General features: G+C 43.0%; 1 protein-coding gene across 4 annotated transcripts; it reads right to left on the bottom strand.

The window, feature by feature from the left end:
- Nucleotides 1–3,776: 3,776 nt before the first annotated feature.
- Nucleotides 3,777–22,632, bottom strand: kat8 (K(lysine) acetyltransferase 8). 4 transcript variants are annotated; one of them, XM_046307372.1, is made up of 12 exons: nucleotides 22,552–22,632; nucleotides 19,027–19,284; nucleotides 18,646–18,720; nucleotides 18,336–18,514; nucleotides 18,118–18,171; nucleotides 16,322–16,486; nucleotides 16,030–16,119; nucleotides 15,627–15,767; nucleotides 14,952–15,045; nucleotides 14,323–14,473; nucleotides 10,114–10,268; nucleotides 3,777–4,043 (listed from the first exon to the last, which is right to left on the bottom strand). In XM_046307372.1, exons 1-12 carry the CDS (start codon nucleotides 22,625–22,627, stop codon nucleotides 3,979–3,981), a joined length of 1,503 nt encoding a protein of 500 aa, XP_046163328.1. In that variant the 5' UTR covers nucleotides 22,628–22,632; the 3' UTR covers nucleotides 3,777–3,978. The 4 variants fall into 4 exon arrangements, with proteins under 4 accessions (XP_046163328.1, XP_046163331.1, XP_046163329.1 ...); XM_046307375.1 differs by lacking the exon at nucleotides 22,552–22,632 and adding an exon at nucleotides 21,418–21,698; XM_046307374.1 differs by lacking the exon at nucleotides 3,777–4,043 and adding an exon at nucleotides 8,864–10,030.
- Nucleotides 22,633–22,775: the final 143 nt, after the last annotated feature.

The following is a 22,775-nucleotide window of genomic DNA, read 5'->3' as shown; positions in this document are numbered from 1 at the left end:
CCCTTTCTTCTTTAAGGTTGCTGCCCCTATCATCGCCAAGCCCATCTCCAACCTTTTTAACCTGTCTCTCTTTTCTTGGGAGGTTCCCATTGCTTGGAAGGCAGCTACAGTTCGTCCTTTATCCGGGGGGAGATCAAGCTGATCCTAACTGTTATAGGCCTATTTCTATTTTACCATGTTTATCAAAAGTGTTGGAAAAACTTGGCAATAATCAACTGACTGGCTTTATGATGTCTATAGTATTATCTCGGGTATGCAATCTGGTTTCCACTCAGGTTATGGATGTGACACTGCAACCTTAAAAAGGTCCTCAATAATGTCACCATTGCCCTTGATTCTAAGCAATATTGTGCTGCTATTTTATTGACTTGGCCAAAGATTTTGATACGGTAGAGCATTCCATTCTTGTGGGCCGGCTAAGGAATATTGGTGTTTCTGAGGGGTCTTTGGTTTGCTAGCTAATTCTCTCAAAGAGTGCGGTGTATAAAGTCCAAAGATTTGCTATCTCTGCCTGTCACCAAGGGAGTACACCAAGGCTTGATCCTAGTCCCCACACTCTTCTCAATTTACATCAACAACATAGCTCCGGCAGTAGGAAGCTCATCCATTTATATGCAGATGATATTCTTATACTCAGCTGGCCCCTCCCCAGATTTTGTGTTAAATGCTCTACAACAAATCTTTCTTAGTGTTCCACAAGCTTTCACTACCCGTAACCTTGTTCTGAACATCTCCAAAACAAAGGTCATGTGGTTTGGTAAGAAGAATGCCCCACAGGTGTTATTATTACCTCTGAGGGTTTAGAGCTTGAGGTAGTCACCTCATATAAGTACTTGGGAGTATGGCTAGACTGTCCTTCTCTCAGCACATATCAAAGCTGAAGGCTAAAGTTAAATCTAGACTTGGTTTCCTCTATCGTAATTGCTCCGCTTTCACCCCAGCTGTCACACTAACCCTGATTCAGATGACCATCCTACCCATGCTAGATTACTGAGACATAATTTATAGATCGGTAGGTAAGGGTGCTCTCGAGCGGCTCGATGTTCTTTACCATTCGGCCATCATATTTGCCACCAATGCTCCTTAAAGGACACATCACTACACTCTATACTCTTCTGTAAACTGGTAATATCTGTATACCTGTCGCAAGACCCACTAGTTGATGCTTATTTATAAAACCCTCTTCGGCCTCACTCTCCCATATCTGAGATATCTACTGCAGCCCTCATCCTCCACATACAACACCCGATCTGCCAGTCACGTTCTGTTAAAAGTCCCCAAAGCACACATCTCTGGGTCGCTCTTTTCAGGTCGCTGCAGCTAGCGACTGGAACAAGCTGCAACAAACTCAAGACTGGACAATTTTATCTCAATCTCTTCATTCAAAGACTCAATCACATACACTCTTAGTGACATTTGTGGCTGCTTTGTGCGATGTATTATTGTCTACCTTCTTGCCGTTTGTTCCGTTGTCTGTGCCCAATAATGTTTGTACCATGTTTTGTGCTGCTATCATGTTGTGTTGCTACCATGTTGTTGCCTTGCTATGTTGTCTTTAGGTCTCTCTTTATGTAGCGTTGTCTCTCTTGTGTATTTTGTCCTATATTTATATTATATATATTTTTTTGAAGATCCTCGGCCCCCATCCCCACAGGAGGCCTTTTACCTTTTGGTAGGCATTCATTGTAAATTTGAATTTGTTCTTAACTGACTTGCCTAGTTAAATAAATTAAATAAAAACAAAATGTGGAATAAGTCGAGGGGTATGAATACTTTGAGGCCAATGTAGTTAGCATTGGCTTGTAAAAATCTCTTAACTTCCTTCATACTGGACACAGAGACATAAAAATGGTATCCACAAGTTCATCTGACTCTGGGGAAGTTGATAAAGGGCCACGGTGTGATTTTGGCAAAGTATTCCTTTAAGGCAGTCCTGAAACAGCGCAGCTCAGCAAGTGTTTGCCTGATGACTCACCTGGACTTTAATGCTGCTGCTCTATAGATCGCTACATAAATTCAGTCAATCTGAAACTGACTTCAAAATGAGGGGCGTTGTACAAAACAAATTCATCAGCTATTGGATCGTAGAACAAATCTAACCAATAAGAGTATTAAAGTTGATAGCATCATTATATCTGTTTCTGGGACCAATCAGAATGTGCTCGCATTCTAGAAATCGTCGAAGGCAAATCCAGACTCATGGTGGAGTAGAAGCGTCAGTTGGCCAGAGCGACGTGGATGAGTTGCCAGGAAAAGTAAGTGTACCGGTATTCAGGTGTGTTAGAGCAGGGGTAGAGCAAAAGCCTGCAAACCTAACACTCTAGGAAGAGTGTCGTACACCCCTGTTTTCCCATTCAATTCCTTTAAAAACGTATTATTATCCCCATTACAATACAGACAAAGTCTTACGGGAATTTGTTGAGAAAAACACCTCCATGTGAAAAATCTAATACCAATTGCTTTCTCTCACTTCATATTTCACTTTACACAAATGAGTAACAACTGTGTGCCATATAATACCATTGTCTTTAAAAAATAAAAAATATTTTTTTTAAACAATACTGACTTTAAAAAAATGTCATCCATGATTGTTATTACCAGTATTTTCAAAGCATAGTCTTCACTCAGTCTTCATAGTAGTTGCTTCAGGTGCCTTTGCACCCGAAGGGGAAAAAAATAAGAGAAACACTGCTATTGAGTCAAGTAAGTCTTTAAGTCTTTACTGAAGACTCATCTCTTCAGTGGGTCATATGATTGAGTGTAGTCTGGCCCAGGAGTGGGAAGGTGAACGGAAAGGCTCTGGAACAACGAACCGCCCTTGCTGTCTCTGCCTGGCCGGTTCCCCTCTTTCCACTGGGATTCTCTGCCTCTAACCCTATTACAGGAGCTGAGTCACTGGCTTACTGGGGCTCTCTCATGCCGTCCCTGGAAGGGGTGCGTCACCTGAGTGGGTTGATTCACTGATGTGGTCATCCTGTCTGGGTTGGCGTCCCCCCTTGGGTTGTGCCATGGCGGAGATCTTTGTGGGCTATACTCAGCCTTGTCTCAGAATGGTAAGTTGGTGGTTGAAGATGTCCCTCTAGTGGTGTGGGGGCTGTGCTTTGGCAAAGTGGGTGGGGTTATATCCTTCCTGTTTGGCCCTGTCCGGGGGTGTCCTCGGATGGGGCCACAGTGTCTCCTGACCCCTCCTGTCTCAGCCTCCAGGATTTATGCTGCAGTAGTTTGTGTCGGGGGGCTAGGGTCAGTTTGTTATATCTGGAATACTTCTCCTGTCCTATTCGGTGTCCTGTGTGAATGTAAGTGTGCATTCTCCAATTCTCTCCTCTCTTTCTTTCTCTCTCTCGGAGGACCTGAGCCCTAGGACCATGCCCAAGGTCTACCTGACATGATGACTCCTTGCTGTCCCCAGTCCACCTGGCCATGCTGCTGCTCCAGTTTCAACTATTCTGCCTTATTATTATTCGACCATGCTGGTCATTTATGAACATTTTAACATCTTGGCCATGTTCTGTTATAATCTCCACCCAGCACAGCCAGAAGAGGACTGGCCACTCCACATAGCCTGGTTCCTCTCTAGGTTTCTTCCTAGGGAGTTTTTCCTAGCCACCGTGCTTCTACACCTGCATTGCTTGCTGTTTTAGGTTTTAGGCTGGGTTTCTGTACAGCACTTTGAGATATCAGCTGATGTACGAAGGGCTATATAAATACATTTGATTTGATGTAGAAATTGTCAGTACAAATCACTAAGTTAAATGAAAGAAAAAAGATCACCCAAGTGAATATCACCATTCTTGTTTATTTAAAAAACAAATGAAAAAACTGAAAGAAGCTAGTGATGTACATGTTGGTTCCTCTTTACAACAAATAGCTTAAACTGGGGACAAAGAACAAGGGGAGGGAAGGAGGCACTTTGAGAACGAGTACCATGCGTGTGTAGGTTGGTTGGGTGGTCTGGCATGATGTCAGTAGCACCTCCCCTCACTTCTTGGAGAACTTGGCTTGCTTATGTTTGGGCGGGGCCCACTTCAGACACACGGTGTCAACTGGGGAGACAGAGAATCACTCTGGTCAGACTCACACACATATTGTGACAGTTACTATGTCATCCTCACGAGACAACTGCATACTGTATACTAGTGCTGAGCGATTACTGCTTTGAGGTTGGTTTTGGTACATTACAAAAAAAAAAGTATTTGTTTAAACATTGAACGCTGTAACACAGAATAAAACAATTAATAAAAAGTCTCATGATGGTAGTCACGGCCCATTACGGCTTATCACACACACACAATTTATTCGCATTACTTTACTTCAATCAAATATTTCAATTGTGTATATTACATTTGTTTTATAACTATCATTTAATTCCAAGTCATCATCTCTAAAGAGCTGCTGCCTATGCTGTCTGGGAAGGGAAAAATTTAATAAATAAACCATTTTAGCAGTTCTTCTAAGTACAGTGTACATTTACATTTACATTTAAGTCATTTAGCAGACGCTCTTATCCAGAGCGACTTACAAATTGGTGCATTCACCTTATGACATCCAGTGGAACAGCCACTTTACAATAGTGCATCTACATATTTTAAGGGGGGTGAGAAGGATTACTTTATCCTATCCTAGGTATTCCTTAAAGAGGTGGGGTTTCAGGTGTCTCCGGAAGGTGGTGATTGACTCCGCTGTCCTGGCGTCGTGAGGGAGTTTGTTCCACCATTGGGGAGCCAGAGCAGCGAACAGTTTTGACTGGGCTGAGCGGGAACTGTACTTCCTCAGTGGTAGGGAGGCGAGCAGGCCAGAGGTGGATGAACGCAGTGCCCTTATTTGGGTGTAGGGCCTGATCAGAGCCTGGAGGTACTGAGGTGCCGTTCCCCTCACAGCTCCGTAGGCAAGCACCATGGTCTTGTAGCGGATGCGAGCTTCAACTGGAAGCCAGTGGAGAGAGCGGAGGAGCGGGGTGACGTGAGAGAACTTGGGAAGGTTGAACACCAGACGGGCTGCGGCGTTCTGGATGAGTTGTAGGGGTTTAATGGCACAGGCAGGGAGCCCAGCCAACAGCGAGTTGCAGTAATCCAGACGGGAGATGACAAGTGCCTGGATTAGGACCTGTGCCGCTTCCTGTGTGAGGCAGGGTCGTACTCTGCGGATGTTGTAGAGCATGAACCTACAGGAACGGGCCACCGCCTTGATGTTAGTTGAGAACGACAGGGTGTTGTCCAGGATCACGCCAAGGTTCTTAGCGCTCTGGGAGGAGGACACAATGGAGTTGTCAACCGTGATGGCGAGATCATGGAACGGGCAGTCCTTCCCCGGGAGGAAGAGCAGCTCCGTCTTGCCGAAGTTCAGCTTGAGGTGGTGATCCGTCATCCACACTGATATGCCTGCCAGACATGCAGAGATGCGATTCGCCACCTGGTCATCAGAAGGGGGAAAGGAGAAGATTAATTGTGTGTCGTCTGCATAGCAATGATAGGAGAGACCATGTGAGGTTATGACAGAGCCAAGTGACTTGGTGTATAGCGAGAATAGGAGAGGGCCTAGAACAGAGCCCTGGGGGACACCAGTGGTGAGAGCGCATGGTGAGGAGACAGATTCGCGCCACGCCACCTGGTAGGAGCGACCTGTCAGGTAGGACGCAATCCAAGCGTGGGCCACGCCGGAGATGCCCAACTCGGAGAGGGTGGAGAGGAGTATCTGATGGTTCACAGTATCGAAGGCAGCCGATAGGTCTAGAAGGATGAGAGCAGAGGAGAGAGAGTTAGCTTTAGCGGTGCGGAGCGCCTCCGTGATACAGAGGAGAGCAGTCTCAGTTGAATGACTAGTCTTGAAACCTGACTGATTTGGATCAAGAAGGTCATTCTGAGAGAGATAGCGGGAGAGCTGACCAAGGACGGCACGTTCAAGAGTTTTGGAGAGAAAAGAAAGAAGGGATACTGGTCTGTAGTTGTTGACATCGGAGGGATCGAGTGTAGGTTTTTTCAGAAGGGGTGCAACTCTCGCTCTCTTGAAGACGGAAGGGACGTAGCCAGCGGTCAGGGATAAGTTGATGAGCGAGGTGAGGTAAGGGAGAAGGTCTCCGGAAATGGTCTGGAGAAGAGAGGAGGGGATAGGGTCAAGCGGGCAGGTTGTTGGGCGGCCGGCCGTCACAAGACGCGAGATTTCATCTGGAGAGAGAGGGAGAAAGAGGTCAGCGCACAGGGTAGGGCACTGTGAGCAGAACCAGCGGTGTCGTTTGACTTAGCAAACGAGGATCGGATGTCCGACCTTCTTTTCAAAATGGTTGACGTCATCTGCAGAGAGGGAGGAGGGGGGAGGGGGAGGAGGATTCAGGAGGGAGGAGAAGGTGGCAAAGAGCTTCCTAGGGTTAGAGGCAGATGCTTGGAATTTAGAGTGGTAGAAAGTGGCTTTAGCAGCAGAGACAGAGGAGGAAAATGTAGAGAGGAGGGAGTGAAAGGATGCCAGGTCCGCAAGGAGGCGAGTTTTCCTCCATTTCCGCTCGGCTGCCCGGAGCCCTGTTCTATGAGCTCGCAATGAGTCGTCAAGCCACGGAGCGGGAGGGGAGGACCGAGCCGGCCTGGAAGATAGGGGACATAGAGAGTCAAAGGATGCAGAAAGGGAAGAGAGGAGGGTTGAGGAGGCAGAATCAGGAGATAGGTTGGAGAAGGTTTGAGCAGAGGGAAGAGATGATAGGATGGAAGAGGAGAGAGTAGCGGGGGAGAGAGAGCGAAGGTTGGGACGGCATACCATCCGAGTAGGGGCAGTGTGGGAAGTGTTGGATGAGAGCGAGAGGGAAAAGGATACAAGGTAGTGGTCGGAGACTTGGAGGGGAGTTGCAATGAGGTTAGTGGAAAAACAGCATCTAGTAAAGATGAGGTCGAGCGTATTGCCTGCCTTGTGAGTAGGGGGGGAAGGTGAGAGGGTGAGGTCAAAAGAGGAGAGGAGTGGAAAGAAGGAGGCAGAGAGGAATGAGTCAAAGGTAGACGTGGGGAGGTTAAAGTCGCCCAGAACTGTGAGAGGTGAGCCATCCTCAGGAAAGGAGCTTATCAAGGCATCAAGCTCATTGATGAACTCTCCGAGGGGACCTGGAGGGCGATAAATGATAAGGATGTTAAGCTTGAAAGGGCTGGTAACTGTGACAGCATGAAATTCAAAGGAGGCGATAGACAGATGGGTAAGGGGAGAAAGAGAATGACCACTTGGGAGAGATAAGGATCCCGATGCCACCACCCCGCTGACCAGAAGCTCTCGGGGTGTGCGAGAACACGTGGGCGGACGAAGAGAGAGCAGTAGGAGTAGCAGTGTTATCTGTGGTGATCCATGTTTCTGTCAGTGCCAAGAAGTCGAGGGACTGGAGGGAGGCATAGGCTGAGATTAACTCTGCCTTGTTGGCTGCAGATCGGCAGTTCCAGAGGCTACCGGAGACCTGGAACTCCACGTGGGTCGTGCGCGCTGGGATCACCAGATTAGGTGGCAGCGGCCACGCGGTGTGGAGCGTTTGTATGGTCTGTGCAGAGAGGAGAGAACAGGGATAGACAGACACATAGTTGACAGGCTACAGAAGAGGCTACGCTAATGCAAGGAGATTGGAATGACAAGTGGACTACACGTCTCAAATGTTCAGAAAGTTAAGCTTACGTAGCAAGAATCTTATTGACTAAAATGATTAAAATGATACAGTACTGCTGAAGTAGGCTAGCTGGCAGTGGCTGCGTTGTTGACTTTGTAGGCTAGCTGGCAGTGGCTGCGTTGTTGACACTACACTAATCAAGTTGTTCCGTTGAGTGTAATAGTTTCTACAGTGCTGCTATTCGGGGGCTAGCTGGCTAGCTAGCAGTGTTGATTACGTTACGTTGCGTTAAAAGAACGACAACAATTATCTTTGATACACAGACGGCTATGTAGCTAGCTATGTTACGATCAAACAAATCAAACCGTTGTGCTGTAATGAAATGAAATGAAAAATGTGATACTACCTGTGGAGCGAAGCGGAATGCGACCGGGTTGTTGAGTGCGGAAGTTCTATTCAGTAGACGTTGGCTAGCTGTTGGCTAGCTAGCAGTGTCTCCTACGTTAAGGACGACAAATAGCTGGCTAGCTAACCTCAGTAAATTAAGATAATCACTCTAAGACTACACGCTCTAAACTACACAATTATCTTGGATACGAAGCAAAGACAACTATGTAGCTAGCTAACACTACACTAATCAAGTCGTTCAGTTGAGTGTAATAGTTTTTACAGTGCTGCTATTCGGTAGACGGTGGACGTATGCTAGCTGGCTAGCTGCTGGGCAGATAGCAGTGTAGACTACGTTAGGACGACGAAATACAAGTTGCAATAGAAGTGCTGACTGTTTCACTATGTTGTCCTCTCTCTTTTCCTTTTTCTTCTGTCCTTCTTTTGTCCTTATTTTGTCTTCCTTTCTTCTGTTAACTAGATATTTTTTGTTGTTATTCTTTTATAGTGTATTCAGACCCCCCTGGACTTTCCACATTTTGCTACGTTAGACTAATTCAAAACTGTATTAAATAAAATCCTCAGCAACCTACACACAAAACCCCATAAAAACAAAGCTAAAAGTTTTTTTTAGCTAATTTATTAAAATAACAGAAATACCTTATTTACATAAGTAATTAGAACCTTTGCTATGGGACTCGAAATTTAGGTCAGGTGCATCCGGTTTCCAATTATCATCCTTGAGACGTCTCTACAACTTGATTGGAGTCCACTTGTGGTAAATTCAATTGATTGGACATGATTTGGAAAGGCACACACTTGTCTATATAAGGTCCCATAGTTGACAGTGCATATCAGAGCAAAAACCAAGCAAGGTTGAAAGAATTGTCTGTAGAGCTCCAAGACGGGATTGTGGGGAAGGTCTGGGGAAGGGTACCAAAACATTTCTGTAGCATTGAAGGTCCCCAAGAACACAGTGACTTCCATCATTCTTAAATGGAAGAAGTTTGGAACGACCAAGACTCCTAGCGCTGTCTGCCCGTCCAAATTGAGCAATCGGGAGAGAAGGGCCTTGGTCAGGGAGGTGACCAAGAACCCAATGGTCACTGACAGAGCTCAAGAGTTCCTCTGTGGAGATGAGAGAACATTCCAGAAGGACAACAGTCCTTGCAGCACTCCACCAATCAGGCCTTTATGGTAGAGTAGGCAGACGGAAGCACATGACAGCCCGCTTGGAGTTTGCCAAAAGGCACCTAAAGACTCTCAGACCACGAGAATAAGGATTCTCAAAAGATTTGTTTTTGCAAAAATGAACAAATGTGTTTTGTTATTGTGTAGGAAGACATGACTTTACCATTTAAAATTAAGGATTCTGGGTATTGTTCTTTTTTTATTTTTTATTGTCTAGGATTAGACCTATATGATCAGGACTATTTTCTAAGAGAGAGAACATTAATCCTTCAACATTACCCATTTTAATTAGGCATTTCAGTTTTTATTTTGAATACTTTTGAAAAAATTTCCCAAAACCTGTTTTCGCTTTGTCATTATGAGGTATTGTGCGTAGATTGCTGAGGATGTATGTATTTATTTAATGCATTTTACAATAAGGATGTAACGTAACAGAATGTGGAAAAAGTCAAGGGGTCTGAATACTTGTTTTTTAAACACAATAGCAAAACACATTTTTCAAATCTGTGAGGTAAACTCTATAAAGTATTCAATCATTTTGCTGTATATTTCAGATGGAACCAAGGCCACAAAAAAAAGTATTCAGTCCTTTCTGATAAGTACTTACAAATGAAGGGACTAGGGGCTTGTCCCAAATGGCACCCTATTCCCTATATAGGGAATAATAAAAAAGTGGGTGCTTACATTTGTTCTATTTCACACATGAAGTGTATATTATATGCAAGTCAATCTGAATTTTTGCATATCCCTGAAACACTCTCAGAGAGAGGTCAGCTAGTGCCTTGCTCAAAAGGCAGACACATTTTTCATGTAGTCGGCTCAGGGATTCGAACCAGCGACCTTTCAATTACTGGCCCAACGTTCTTAAGCTCTGGGCTACCTGCAAACCTGGGGGGGGGGGGGAATAAGGTGTCATTTGGGACGGAGCCTTCGAGACATGAAAATGAGAAGTGAAAAGGAAACATGTCTACCTGTGATTGGCGGCTTCTTGTACTGGGCGCTCTTGAGGTGTTCCTCAACCAGTTTGGGAGTGACACATATGACATGCTGGCCCTTCCAGTATTTCACCATGTTGAGGGACTGTAGTGTACTGATGATGTCACCCTGGGTAATACTGGTCATCTGACTGTGGAGGGAGGAGAGCAATGAGAATCTAGGGCTGGGTGTGTGTGTGGTCAAATGTACAGATGAAGTCGGAAGTGTTCATACACCTTAGCCAAATACATTTAAACTCAGTTTCACAATTCCAGACATTTAATCCTAAAAATTCCCTGTCTTAGGTCAGTTAGGATCACCACTTTATTTTAAGAATGTGAAATGTCAGAATAATAGTAGAGAATTATTTATTTCTTTCATCACAACCCCAGTGGGTCAAAAGTTTACATACACTCAATTAGTATTTGATAGCATTGCCTTTAAATTGTTTAACTTGGGTCAAACATTTCAGGTAGCCTTCCACAATAAAGTGGGTGAATTTTGGCCCATTTCTCCTGACAGAGCAGGTGTAACTGAGTCAGGTTTGAAGGCCTCCTTGCTCGCACACACTTTTTCACTTCTGCCCACAAATTGTCTATAGGATTGAGGTCAGGGCTTTGATGGCCACTCCAATACCTTGACTTTATTGTCCTTAAGCCATTTTGCCACAACTTTGGAAGTATGCTTGGGGTCATTGTCCACTTGGAAGACCCATTTGCGACCAAGCTTTAACTTCCTGACTGTCTTGAGATGTTGCTTCAATATATCCACATAATTCTCCTGCCTGCCATCTATTTTGTGAAGTGCACCAGACCCTCCTGCAGCAAAGCACCCCCGCAACATGATGCTGCCACCTTGCTTCATGGTTGGGATGGTGTTCTTCAGCTTGCAAGCCTCCCACTTTTTCCTCCAAACATAACGATATGGCCAAATAGTTCTATTTGTTTCATCAGACCAGAGGACATTTCTCCAAAAAGTACAATCTTTGTCCCCATGTGCAGTTGCAAACCGTAGTCTGGCTTTTATATGGCAGTTTTGGAGCCGTGGTTTCTTCCTTGTTGAGCGGCCTTTCAGGTTATGTCGATATAAGACTCGTTTTACTGTGGATATAAATACTTTTGTACCGGTTTCCTCCAGCATCTTCACAAGGACCTTTGCTGTTGTTCTGGTATTGATTTGCACTTTTCGCACCAAAGTACATTCATCTCTAGGAGACAGAACACATCTCCTTCCTGAGCAGTATGACAGCTGCGTGGTCCTACGGTGTTTATACTTGCATACCAGTGTTTGTATAGAATAGCATGGTACTTTCAGGCATTTGGAAATTGCTCTCAAGGATGAACCAATTTTTTTGGCTGATTTCTTTTGATTTTCACATGATGTCAAGCAAAGAGGCACTGAGTTTGAAGGTAGGCCTTGAAATACATCCACAGGTACACCTCCAATTGACTCAAATTATGTCAATTAGCCTATCAGAAGCTTCTAAAGTCATGACATAATTTTCTGGAATTTTCCAAGCAGTTTAAAGGCATAGTCAACTTAGTGTATGTAAACTTCTGACCCACTGGAATTGTGATACGGTGAATTATAAGTGAAATAATCTGTCTGTCAACAAATGTAAAGTAGATGTCCTAACAGACTTGCCAAAACTATAGTTTGTTAACAAGAAATTTGTGAAGTGATTGAAAAATGAGTTTTAATGACTCCAACCTTAGTTGTATACAGTTGAAGTCGGAAGTGTACATACACTACCGTTGAAAAATTTGGGGTCACTGAGAAAACCCTTTTGGAATGATGTTAGCACAGCTGAAAACAGTTGTGCTGATTAAAGCAGCAATAAAACTGGCCTTCTTTAGACTTGTTGAGTATCTGGAGCCTCAGCATTTGTGGGTTTGATTACAGGCTCAAAATGGCCAGAAACAGAGGACTTTCAGTCTAGAAACTCATCAGTCTATTCTTGTTCTGAGAAATGAAGGCTATTCCATGCGAGAAATTGCCAAGAAACTGAAGATCCGGTACAATGCTGTGTACTACTCCCTTCATAGAACAGCGCAAACTGTCTCTAACCAGAATAGAAAGAGGAGTGGGAGACCCGGTACCCAACTGAGCAAGAGGACAAGTACATTAGAGTGTCTAGTTTGAGAAACAGACACCTCACAAGTCTTCAACTGGAAGCTTCATTAAATAGTACGGGCAAACAGTGAAGAGGCGACTCTGGGATGCTGGCTTTTTAGATAGAGTTCCTCTATCCAGTGTCTGTGTTCTTTTGCCCATCTTAATCTTTTATTTTTATTAGTCAGTCTGAGATATGGCTTTTTCTTTGCAAGTCTGCCTAGAAGGTCAGCATCCCAGAGTTGCCTCTTCACAACATGCCATTGGAACACAGGAATGATGGTTGCTGAGAATAGGCCTCTGTACGCCTATGTAAATATTCCATAGTAAATATTCCATAAAACAATCTACCTTTTCCAGCTACAATAGTCATTTAAATCATTAACAATGTCTACACTGGATTTCTGATTAATGTGTTATTTCATGGACAAAAAAAATGTCCTTGTTTTTTAAAGTAAAGCACATCTCTAAGTGACCCCAAACTTTTGAACGGTAGTGTATGTATGTACAAGTGAATGCAGGTGTTGTGGATTTGCAAGTGGATGGATATTCACATACAGTCCCAAACTAAAATTTGGACACCTAATCATTCCATTTTTACTTGTTTTTACTATTTTCTACATTGTTGAATAATAGTGAAGATATCAAAACTATGAAATAACGTATGGAATCAGGTAGTAACCAAAAAAAGTGTTGATGACAGCTTTGCACACTTTTGGCATTCTCTCAACCAACTTCATGAGGTAGTCTAATGGAATGCTTTGCCAACTATCTTGAAGGAGTTCCCACACATGCTGAGAACTTTTTGGCTGCTTTTCCTTCACTCTACGGTCCTACTCATCCCAAACCCTCTCAATTGGGTTGAGGTCAGGTGATTGTGGAGGCCAGGTCATCTGATGCAGCACTCCATCACTCTCCTTCTTGGTCAACTAGCCCTTACATAGCCAGGAGGTGAGATTTTGGTCATTGTCCTGTTGAAAAACAAATGATAGTGGAACTAAGAGCAAACCAGATGGTATGGCGTATCGCTGCAGAATGCTGTGGTATCCATGCTGGTTAAGTGTGCATTGAATTCTAAATAAAAATCAGACAGTGTCACCAGCAAAGCACCCCCACACATCCTCCTCCATGCATCACAGTGGGAACCACACATGGAGATCATTCATTCACCTACTCCGCATCTCACAAAGACACGGAGGTTGGAACCAAAAATGCAAAATTTGGACTCATCAGGGCAGATTTCTACTAGTCTGATGTTCATTGATCATGTTTCTTGGCCCAAGCAAGTCACTTCTTCTTATTGGTGTCCTTTAGTAGTAGTTTCTTTACAGCAGTTCGACCATGGAGGCCTGATTCACACAGTCTCCTCTGAACAGTTGATATTGAGATGAGTCTGTTACTTGAACTCCGTGAAGCATTTATTTGGGCTGCAATTTCTGAGGCAGGTCACACAAACGAATTGGTCCACTGCAGCAGAGGTAACTCTAGGTCTTCCTTTCCTGTGGCAGTCCTCATGAGAGCCAGTTTCACTATAGCGACAGCACTTGAAGAAACTTTCAAAGTTCTTGAAATTTTCCAAATTGACTGACCTTCATGTCTTAAAAGTAATTTATCTTTGCTTATTTGAGTTGTTCTTGCCATAATATGGACTTGGTCTTTTGCCAAATAGGGCTATCTTCTGTATCCCACCCCCACCTTGTCACAACACAATTGATTGGCTCAAACGCATTAAGAATGAGAGAAATTCCACATATACAATTTTAAACAAGGCACACCTGTTAATTGAAATGCATCACAGGTGACTACCTCATGAAGCTGGTTGAGAGAATGCCAACAGTTTGCAAAGCTGTCATCAAGACAAAGGGTGGCTACTTTGAAGAACCTCAAATATAAACACTTTTTTGGTTACTACATGATTCCATACGTGTTATTTCATAGTGTTGATGTTTCACTGCTATTCTACAATGTAGAAAATAGTAAAAACTGAGAAAAACCCTGGAATGAGTAAGTGCGTCTAGACTTTTGACTGGAACTGTACATGAGAATATATTTATGGTGAGGTGGAAGAGGTTACGTGTGTAATGTGTACGTACCTGAGGTCCTTGATGGAGAGCGTACCCCTGAAGTCCCTGAGGATCTCCAGCAGCACCCAGGACCAGTAGCTCCTGTAGCTCAGCTTGCCCAGGTCTGACAGGGGCTTCTCTGGAGAACCTACTGTACTCTCCAATTTAGACAGCTCATAACCTAGAGAGAGAGCACATGTGATAGTGTGTGTTAGAGCTGGGACGATAAACCAAAAATCATCGTCACCAACCAAACCGGCCATTTATCAACAACATCTTACTGATATCGACAATAATGATAAGTAGCCTTTACTAGAAATGTGAAGTTTGAAATGGAATAGGCCTAAGCCGGCTAATATGAGCTATTGCTAATGGGGAAATTGCTAACATTCAATGTAGTAGTAGTAGTTGTTTAAGGGGTATAAATAAAGTAATTAGTGCTTAATAATTGTATAAACTTCACAATTTATCATTAACCTAATAATTGACTCAATTTATCGTAATATGTATTTTTGTCTATACTGCCCAGCTCTCGTGTGTGTGTGTGTGTGTGTGTGTGTGTGTGTGTGTGTGTGTGTGTGTGTGTGTGTGTGTGTGTGTGTGTGTGTGTGTGTGTGTGTGTGTGTGTGTGTGTGTGTGTGTGTGTGTATCCCACTCACTGAAGGCTATGAGGAACTTTCCGTATCCTCTGCGCTGGTAGGGTGGGAGGGTGAGGATACACGCCACGTTATTCCCATCTGGCGACTCTTTCTCCTGTGGAACACACAAAACAGGCTCAGCTTTTGTAGGCCAACACTATACCAGTTATCCATTCTCCTAAAACGATGAACACTTTCCTTCAGATTTGAGACTTTCTTCAAGACATAAGACATTTTTAGGTCCAAAAGGCTTCTTAACAGCTTCTATCCCCAAGACGCCTGAACAGCTAACCAACTGGCTACCCGGACTATTTGCATTACATGTACACATTACCTGGACTAACCTGTGCCCCCACACATTGATTCTGTACCGGTACCCCCTGTATATAGCCTCTTCACTGTTAGTTTTCTATTTTATGTATTTATTGTTTACTTCAGTTTATTTAGTAAATATTTTCTTAACACTTATTTTTTTCCTGCATTGTTGGTTAAGGGTTTGTAAGTAAGCATTTCACTGTGTTCGTTGTATTCTGCGCAAGTGACAAATACAATTTTATTTTATTTTGAATGGCAATCATTAATGAAATCTGTTACTAACCCATGCCCAAAAGAAACCAGCTACATTACAGATATACATTTTTTATTTGGACAAGTAGCTACCGATATCCCCATCCCTGTACTGGGACCAGTACTTACTTTGGAGAAGTATCCCACTATGTGTGCTCCCTGCCTGTTGACTTCAGTCAGGATGTAAAAGACAAAAGGCTCCACGTCAAAGTACAGCGTCTTGTGGTCCAGGAAGAGCTTGGCCAGTAGACACAGGTTCTGACAGTAGATCTACAGAATGAGACATGGGTCAGTATTATCATCAGCGGGTTTGTTTGTTTTGTTTTAATACACTTTGCAGTTGCTCAATGATGTTGAGTCAGGTGCGAGTGCTGGGCTGGAACAAACATATGCAAATCAGGGGTACCCCCAAGACCTAAGTTGAATGGTCAAGGTTGTTCTTGTTCCCAGTTAACTAACACCTGTTTATATTGCTTTCAAGGACACAGTTTGGGGTAATTCTCTGTGGTCTGGTCCTGCCTCGTGTCCTTACCTTGTGGTCACGACCGTCCACTTCGTATACAGAGATGTTGCTCCGCCTGTAGATCTCTTTCCCTGGAGGCTGCCTCCACTGACATTGGGACTGGAGGAACAGATAGAGAGGAAAGGTAGAGAGAGGAAATAGAGGTGAAGAAGGATGAGACATAAGTATGTGGTTCAAAGCTTTTCAACTGTATATTGGTCAAATAGAAGTGCTAGGCTCAAATGCTAGATGGTAATAAAAAGACAACAGCAATGTTGAAGCTAACAGTGCTTTTAAACTGATGAAGCTGACAGTCACTGACCAGGTGGTATCTGAAGGTCTTCTCGTACTTCATGTACTTGAGGCAGTACTCGCAGATCCACAGCTTGGGCTGTTTGCCGTAGTCCTCTGGGAATGGGGAGAAGTACCAGGCGTCAATCTCAAAGTTGCCAATCTGGATCTTGTCCACGTACTTCACTTTAGTAATCTGGGAGAGAGAGGCAAGGACACATTTATACTTTCCTCCCCCCTTCTCTAGGAATTGCATTGTTTTACTACTACATACAGTACGGGTCAAAAGTATGGACACACCTATTTATTCAAGGGTTTTTTCTTTATTTGTACTATTTTCTACATTGTAGAATAATAGTGAAGACAACATTATGAAATAACACATATGGAATCATGTAGGAACCAAAAGAGCGTTAAACAAATCAAAATATATTTTATACTTGAGATTCTTCAAATAGCCACCCTTTGTCTTGATGACACCTTTGCACACTCTTAGCATTTTCTCAATCAACTTCACCTGGAATGCTTTTCCAACAGTTTCAAGGAGTTCCCACATTATGCTGAGCACTTGTTGGCTGCTTTTCCTTCACTCTGCGGTCCAACTCATCCCAAACCCGCTCAATTGAGTTGGGGTGGGGTGATTGTATATGCCAGGTCATCTGATGCAGCACTCCACCACCACCCTTACACAGCCTGGAGGTGTGTTTTGGGTCATTGTCCTGTTGAAAACAATTTATAGTCCCACTAACCGCAAACCAGATGGGATGGCGTATCGCTGCAAAATGGTGCGGTGGCCATGCTGGTTAACTGTGCCTTGAATTATAAATAAATCACTGCCAGTGTCACCAGCAATGCACCCTCACAACATCACACCTCCTCCATGCTTCACGGTGGGAACTACACATGGAGATAATCCGTTCACCTACTTTGAGTCTCACAAAGATACATTGGTGGGAACCAAAAATCTCACATTTGGACTAATCAGACCAAAGGACAGATTTCCACCGGTCTAATGTCCATTGCTCGTGTTTCTTGGCCCAAGCAAGTTGTTTCTTCTTATTGGTTTTCTTTAGTAGTGGTTTCTTTTCAGAAATTCAACCATGGAGGACTGATTCACGCAGTCTCCTCTGAACAGTTGATGTTGAGATGTGTCTGTTACTTGAACTTTGTGATGCATTTATTTGGGCTGCAATTTCTGAGGCTGGTAAGTCTAATGAACTTATCCTCTGCAGCAGAGGTAACTGGGTGTTTCATTCCTGTGGCGGTCCTCATGAGAGCCAGTTTCATCATAGCGCTTGATGGTTTTTGTGACTGCACTTGAAGAAACTTTCAAAGTTCTTAAAAATCCAGATTGACTGACCTACAAGTCTTAAAGTAATGATGAGCTGCCATTTCTCTTTGCTTATTTGAGCTGTTCTTGCCATAATATGTACTTTGTATTTTACCAAATAGGGCCATCTTCTGTATACCACCCCTACCTTGTCACAACACAACTGATTGGCTCAAACCCATTAAGGAAAGGAATTCCACAAATTAACAAGGCACACCTGTTAATTGAAATGCATTCCAGGTGACTACCTCATGAAGCTGGTTGAGAGAATGCCAAGAGTGTGCAATGCCGTCATCAAGGCAAAAGGTGGCTACTTTGAAGAATCTCAAATATATTTTTGATTTGTTTAACATAGTTCATAGTTTTGATGTCTTCACTATTCTTCTACAATGTAGAAAATAATACAAATTCAACAAAAACCCTGGAATGAATAGGCGTCCAAACTTTTGACAGGTTCTGTATATCAAAAGGCGCTTACATTATAGCTACACACTTACCGCCTCATGCTCCTTCTCCAGGGCAGCTGTGGTGGGGTCCATCTCTGCATACGTCTGGAGGGAAAGAGGAGTTCCATTAGAAAACAGAACAGAGGGAGCCCATTTAACATCTGAATATAACTCATCTGACTGACAGAAGAACAATTTAGAAATTGACAAAGGGGACCTGATCCCCCGCTGTGGGGGTATGTAGTCTAGAACCTCCTCCACTAGCCTACCTTCTGCACGTGGTTGATCTCATCATGTTTGCGTTTCTGGTTGCGGGTGATCTTCCTCTCGGGCTGCTCCCCCAGCTCGCCCCCTCCTCCACCCTCAGCGATTTTTGTCACTGCGTCCTTCGCCGTCTTGGTCAGTGCCAGGCGAGCCTTGCCCACCCACTCATCCAGACGTCTGTTAACTACAGTTCCAGGGGAGGGGTAGAGAGGGCATTGGAGGAGAAGGAAGAAACGATAAAGGGAGGTGGAAGAAAGTAGAAGGAGAGGTGTATGAAAAGATACACAGCACTTCCATGCTCTGTGTGCCACTCACATCCAACATAGTGTACGTAGAACTCCTCTCTGCCCTCCTGTTCGTTCAGCCGGGACTGGATAACCTCAGCAGAATCTGAAAGAGGTTGAGTTTTACTGAATTAACTGTAGCCATCTCTGTAAAAAGCACATCTAGCTTGCTAACTATAGCTTACAGCTCATGGAGCTTGATGGGCTTGAATGTAAACAACAAACAAAACCACAATTGAACATATCTAATGGTCAAGAAGCAAACTTGATCTTGAGATCACCAACAACGTCGATAAAAAAAAACTGCAGTTAGTCACGAAATGTTTCTCTTATCAGTCTTTAGATGCACGCCTCTGCCTCACAGCCTTTTCAAACGTAGCTAACTAGTATTGGTTTATAAACAAATACTTACGCCATGTTTTGTCGGCTCGCTGACATAAATACGTCTCTCCGATTTCGACCGACACCTCTTGCTCCCTGCCCAACAACACTCCTTCCCCGTTGCGCTGAAGAATCGAGCCCCCGGCTTCTCTTTCCCGATCAATGGCCTCCGACTCATCCTCCTCCCCGCCACTGCCGTTAGATGAACAAGGGGCTTGTATTCCGGCGTCCAAGTCTTCCCGGTCCGTTAGGTTGTGTCCTGGGTCAATTTCAACGTCCATTCGGTCCTCTGGAAGATTGTTGTTATAGTTATTGTCTCGAATATGACGCTCGCTCGCCATTAGCACTGCTCCGGCAGACATCTTGTCTTATTTCAAAACACTGCCCCGGACGATGTGAGTTTGCGTAGTGCAGAGGGGGGCGTACACGACACTTTTTAGCAAATTGCTCTTTTAACAGATCTAGCATCAGATTATCTACCTCCAGGGTTGGGTAGATTGCTTTCTAAATGTAATCCGTTACAGTTACCTGTCCAAAATTGTAATCAGTAACGTAATTGTGGGATTACCCAAACTCAGTAACATAATCTGACTACATTCCGTTACTTTTAGATTACTTTCCCTATAAGAGGCATTAGAAGAAGACAAAAATGTATGTTACCAATTGAACGACATCTACTGCAGGATAAATCAATAAATCAAGTGTATATAACTGGCCATATATGGATGTTACATTTGACTTTATGGGTTGGTTATGTTGGCTTCTTCTAACCCATTGCTTTCTACTACATATAATAATATGATTAAATTATATCTTTACATTAAAAACAAAAGTCTATCAGCATTCCAGTCATTCCAATAAATGTTATACCTCTTGATCTTCAAGAATAGGACTTGGAAATATGGAAGTACAGATTAGCCTAAATGTTTTACCTGAGCATGACCTCAAAACTAAGGATTTATTAGCCACCCCTCCTCATTATTTATGATTGTGTTGTCACGGAGAAATGTAACCACTCTCAGATTAATAGACAGAGCTATGGATGTAAGAACTGACCATCCATGATATAAAATGATTGTTTTAACCATGTTATGGGGCTATACCGTGTTTGTTAACATTTACAATGTTTACAAACATTGGAATAAAACAAGTTTATATTTTGGGTTCTCATGGAGTGACAGATGAACTAAGCTCATGAGGGATTTATAAATTATATTCTTCAAGAATCAATGGATATATATATATATAATTTGTAAGTCAAATTGATGCAGAAACTACAGATTGCCCCTTTAAGTCTATCAAAAGTGTACAAGTTTGAGCATGTGTCCATTAGGCCTATGGATGTATTTATTTTATCAGCATTAATTAGATTGAGCAATAAAAGCTCCGCGTTTATTCCATAGGCTTGGATCCGCACTATGCAGCTGTTGCAAGAGTGCATTTTTCACTGGCTGTCCACTGGTTTCAAAAACAATGATTGATATAGGTAGCTTAAACTTCTTGAATTCAACCATTATTGGGTTCAAATACACATTTAGATTGGTGAACAGGCATCCACAACAACCACAATCCGCAATCCGCAAATAAATAAACGAGAGAGCAGCAGTGCGATTCACAATGCGCATGTTACGTGTTAGCTTGTCCTATGTTGCTCTGGGTGTGCTCACTGTTCGTTGATTGTCTGTATTGTTATTGTAACTGTTTTTAATAACCTGCCCAGGGACTGCATTTGAAAATTAGTCGGCTGGCTAAAACTGGCACTTTTACTGGAACGTTGATTAATGTGCACTGTCGGTGTAAAAATTCAACTAAACTCAAACGATGTCGATATCAGTAATAAGTGATATCCGTATCGCCGTAGACGACTTATGTAAAGACGTCATCATTTCCTCAGTCAAAGTTCGTACGACGGATGTAGCCTATCATTACAGGGCTCTCCAACCCCGTTCCTGACACGCTACTCTCCTGTAGGCTTTCACTCCAACCGCAATTGGATTCATTGATTCATTTTATAAACCAGCTAATTATTAGAATCAGGTGCGCTAGATTAGGGTTGGAATGAAAACCTACAGGATGTTAGCTCTCCAGGAACAGGGTTGGAGAGCTCTGCTAAAGAATATGCATCAAGTGCATACTCCAATTGCAACATCTGCCAATGCCCACATATTGTCTGAAGAAAATTTTGTATTTTTAATACCCTCAAATTAGGCATACTTAATTTCAAAATAGGCCATCATCACTGTCAATCGTGAATGCTAATTAGGCCTATTCACGTTTTTACCGGTGAAATCGCATCTGCATGCCAATACTTTAATTGATCTCAATCAGTTTCATGGGAATAGCCCATGCATTTTGATCTTCTTGAAATACTGTTTTCATGAGCGAATTAGAGCATATGTTGTTATTAAATTATTAGCCTTACCTGTATTTTGTTTCAATCAGCATATATCCTGCCTCGTGGCTCTGCTGAGTTTTGGCGCAATAATGTGTTTTTGTTTTACTATTCAGTTTCAGCTAATCATCTCATTAGATGGTTATTCAGTTTCAGCTAAAAAATCTCATTAGAAATGAGTACTTTTGGCGTAACAGAGTTGAACGGTAACGTTATAGGCCTACTATTATACTATGCTATTATATTCGCTTCCGTTATGTTATCGTCATGTGATCTTGCGAGACATTGATTAAGCTTTGATCTAACTTCACTAAACGAGCACCATTGTGAGAAGTGATCGTCTACAATTTGCCATAATAATACATGATGAGTGGGAAGCACTATTAGGCGTAGGCAGCAGATCGTGACGAGTGTTATTTTAAATGATTAGGGCGCCATTCGTGGTTGTTAAAGGACAACGCTAAATACACGTTGATTTGATTAGCTTGAACACATGGTTGCAGTATACCCTATTACAGAATCACATAAAACAGGTGAACTACCAATTCATATAATGAATTTGCATAGATTTGATCATCAAATCAATTGACCAAGTAGTGAACATACATCATTACTAGACTACATAGAACTGCAGGAAATTAGCTGTAAAACAGACATAAAATCAAGCTTTTAGTGTGGTGTATTAATGCATCTCAATAAACTATAACCTACATTCATTATTACTTCCAATTTGGCCCAATTCAACATGTCTAATATCCTGACATACCAAGCTAACCGGCCCTGCATCTCAACCAATAGCCAATATAGTGTAACGACCCTGGGTTTATAAACGCGGAAATCGACTCTGCTGCTTGAGCATGTTTTTGCGGTACAGTCAATAGCAGGCAGGACTTCGGGCTAGAAGGTCGAGGGTTCGAGACCTGCTCCCTGCTGTTTCATTACAATTCTGTAGGCTAAGTTTCCCAAGCAGGGCGACAGCAACTTCCAGAGAGGGTCAGGCTCTTGGTCTTTGCAGGTGGCCACTGGTTTGGGTGTCCTCCGCAGAACGTCACCGTAACCAAGTGGTCACATATCGTTTTCCGTTCCACTGCGCAAAATGGGGTCAGTGAAGTTTTATGAACATCAAGACAGACATGATGAATTTAGATTTTGTTTTTGTTTTACCTTCTGATTGGCCAAATTTGTCAAGCCTCCAAAGGGCTTCCGCAATGCCCACATGTAGCCTACAGTGCTTCATCATTCTCGCCTCCGCCAGACCTACCTCTAGGCTGCTGTAGGGTACATATTTATTTGGTTTGTCATTCTATAGTTTTTTTAATTGATTTTTTTTGTCGTAATTAAATATCATTTATTTAGAATTGATCAGAATAAATTGTCCATGTATTTTC

The sequence above is a fragment of the Oncorhynchus gorbuscha genome, linkage group LG16 (genome assembly GCF_021184085.1).
Source record: "Oncorhynchus gorbuscha isolate QuinsamMale2020 ecotype Even-year linkage group LG16, OgorEven_v1.0, whole genome shotgun sequence".
Lineage (NCBI taxonomy): Eukaryota > Metazoa > Chordata > Actinopteri > Salmoniformes > Salmonidae > Oncorhynchus > Oncorhynchus gorbuscha.
This window is presented reverse-complemented; position numbering and strand designations above follow the sequence as displayed.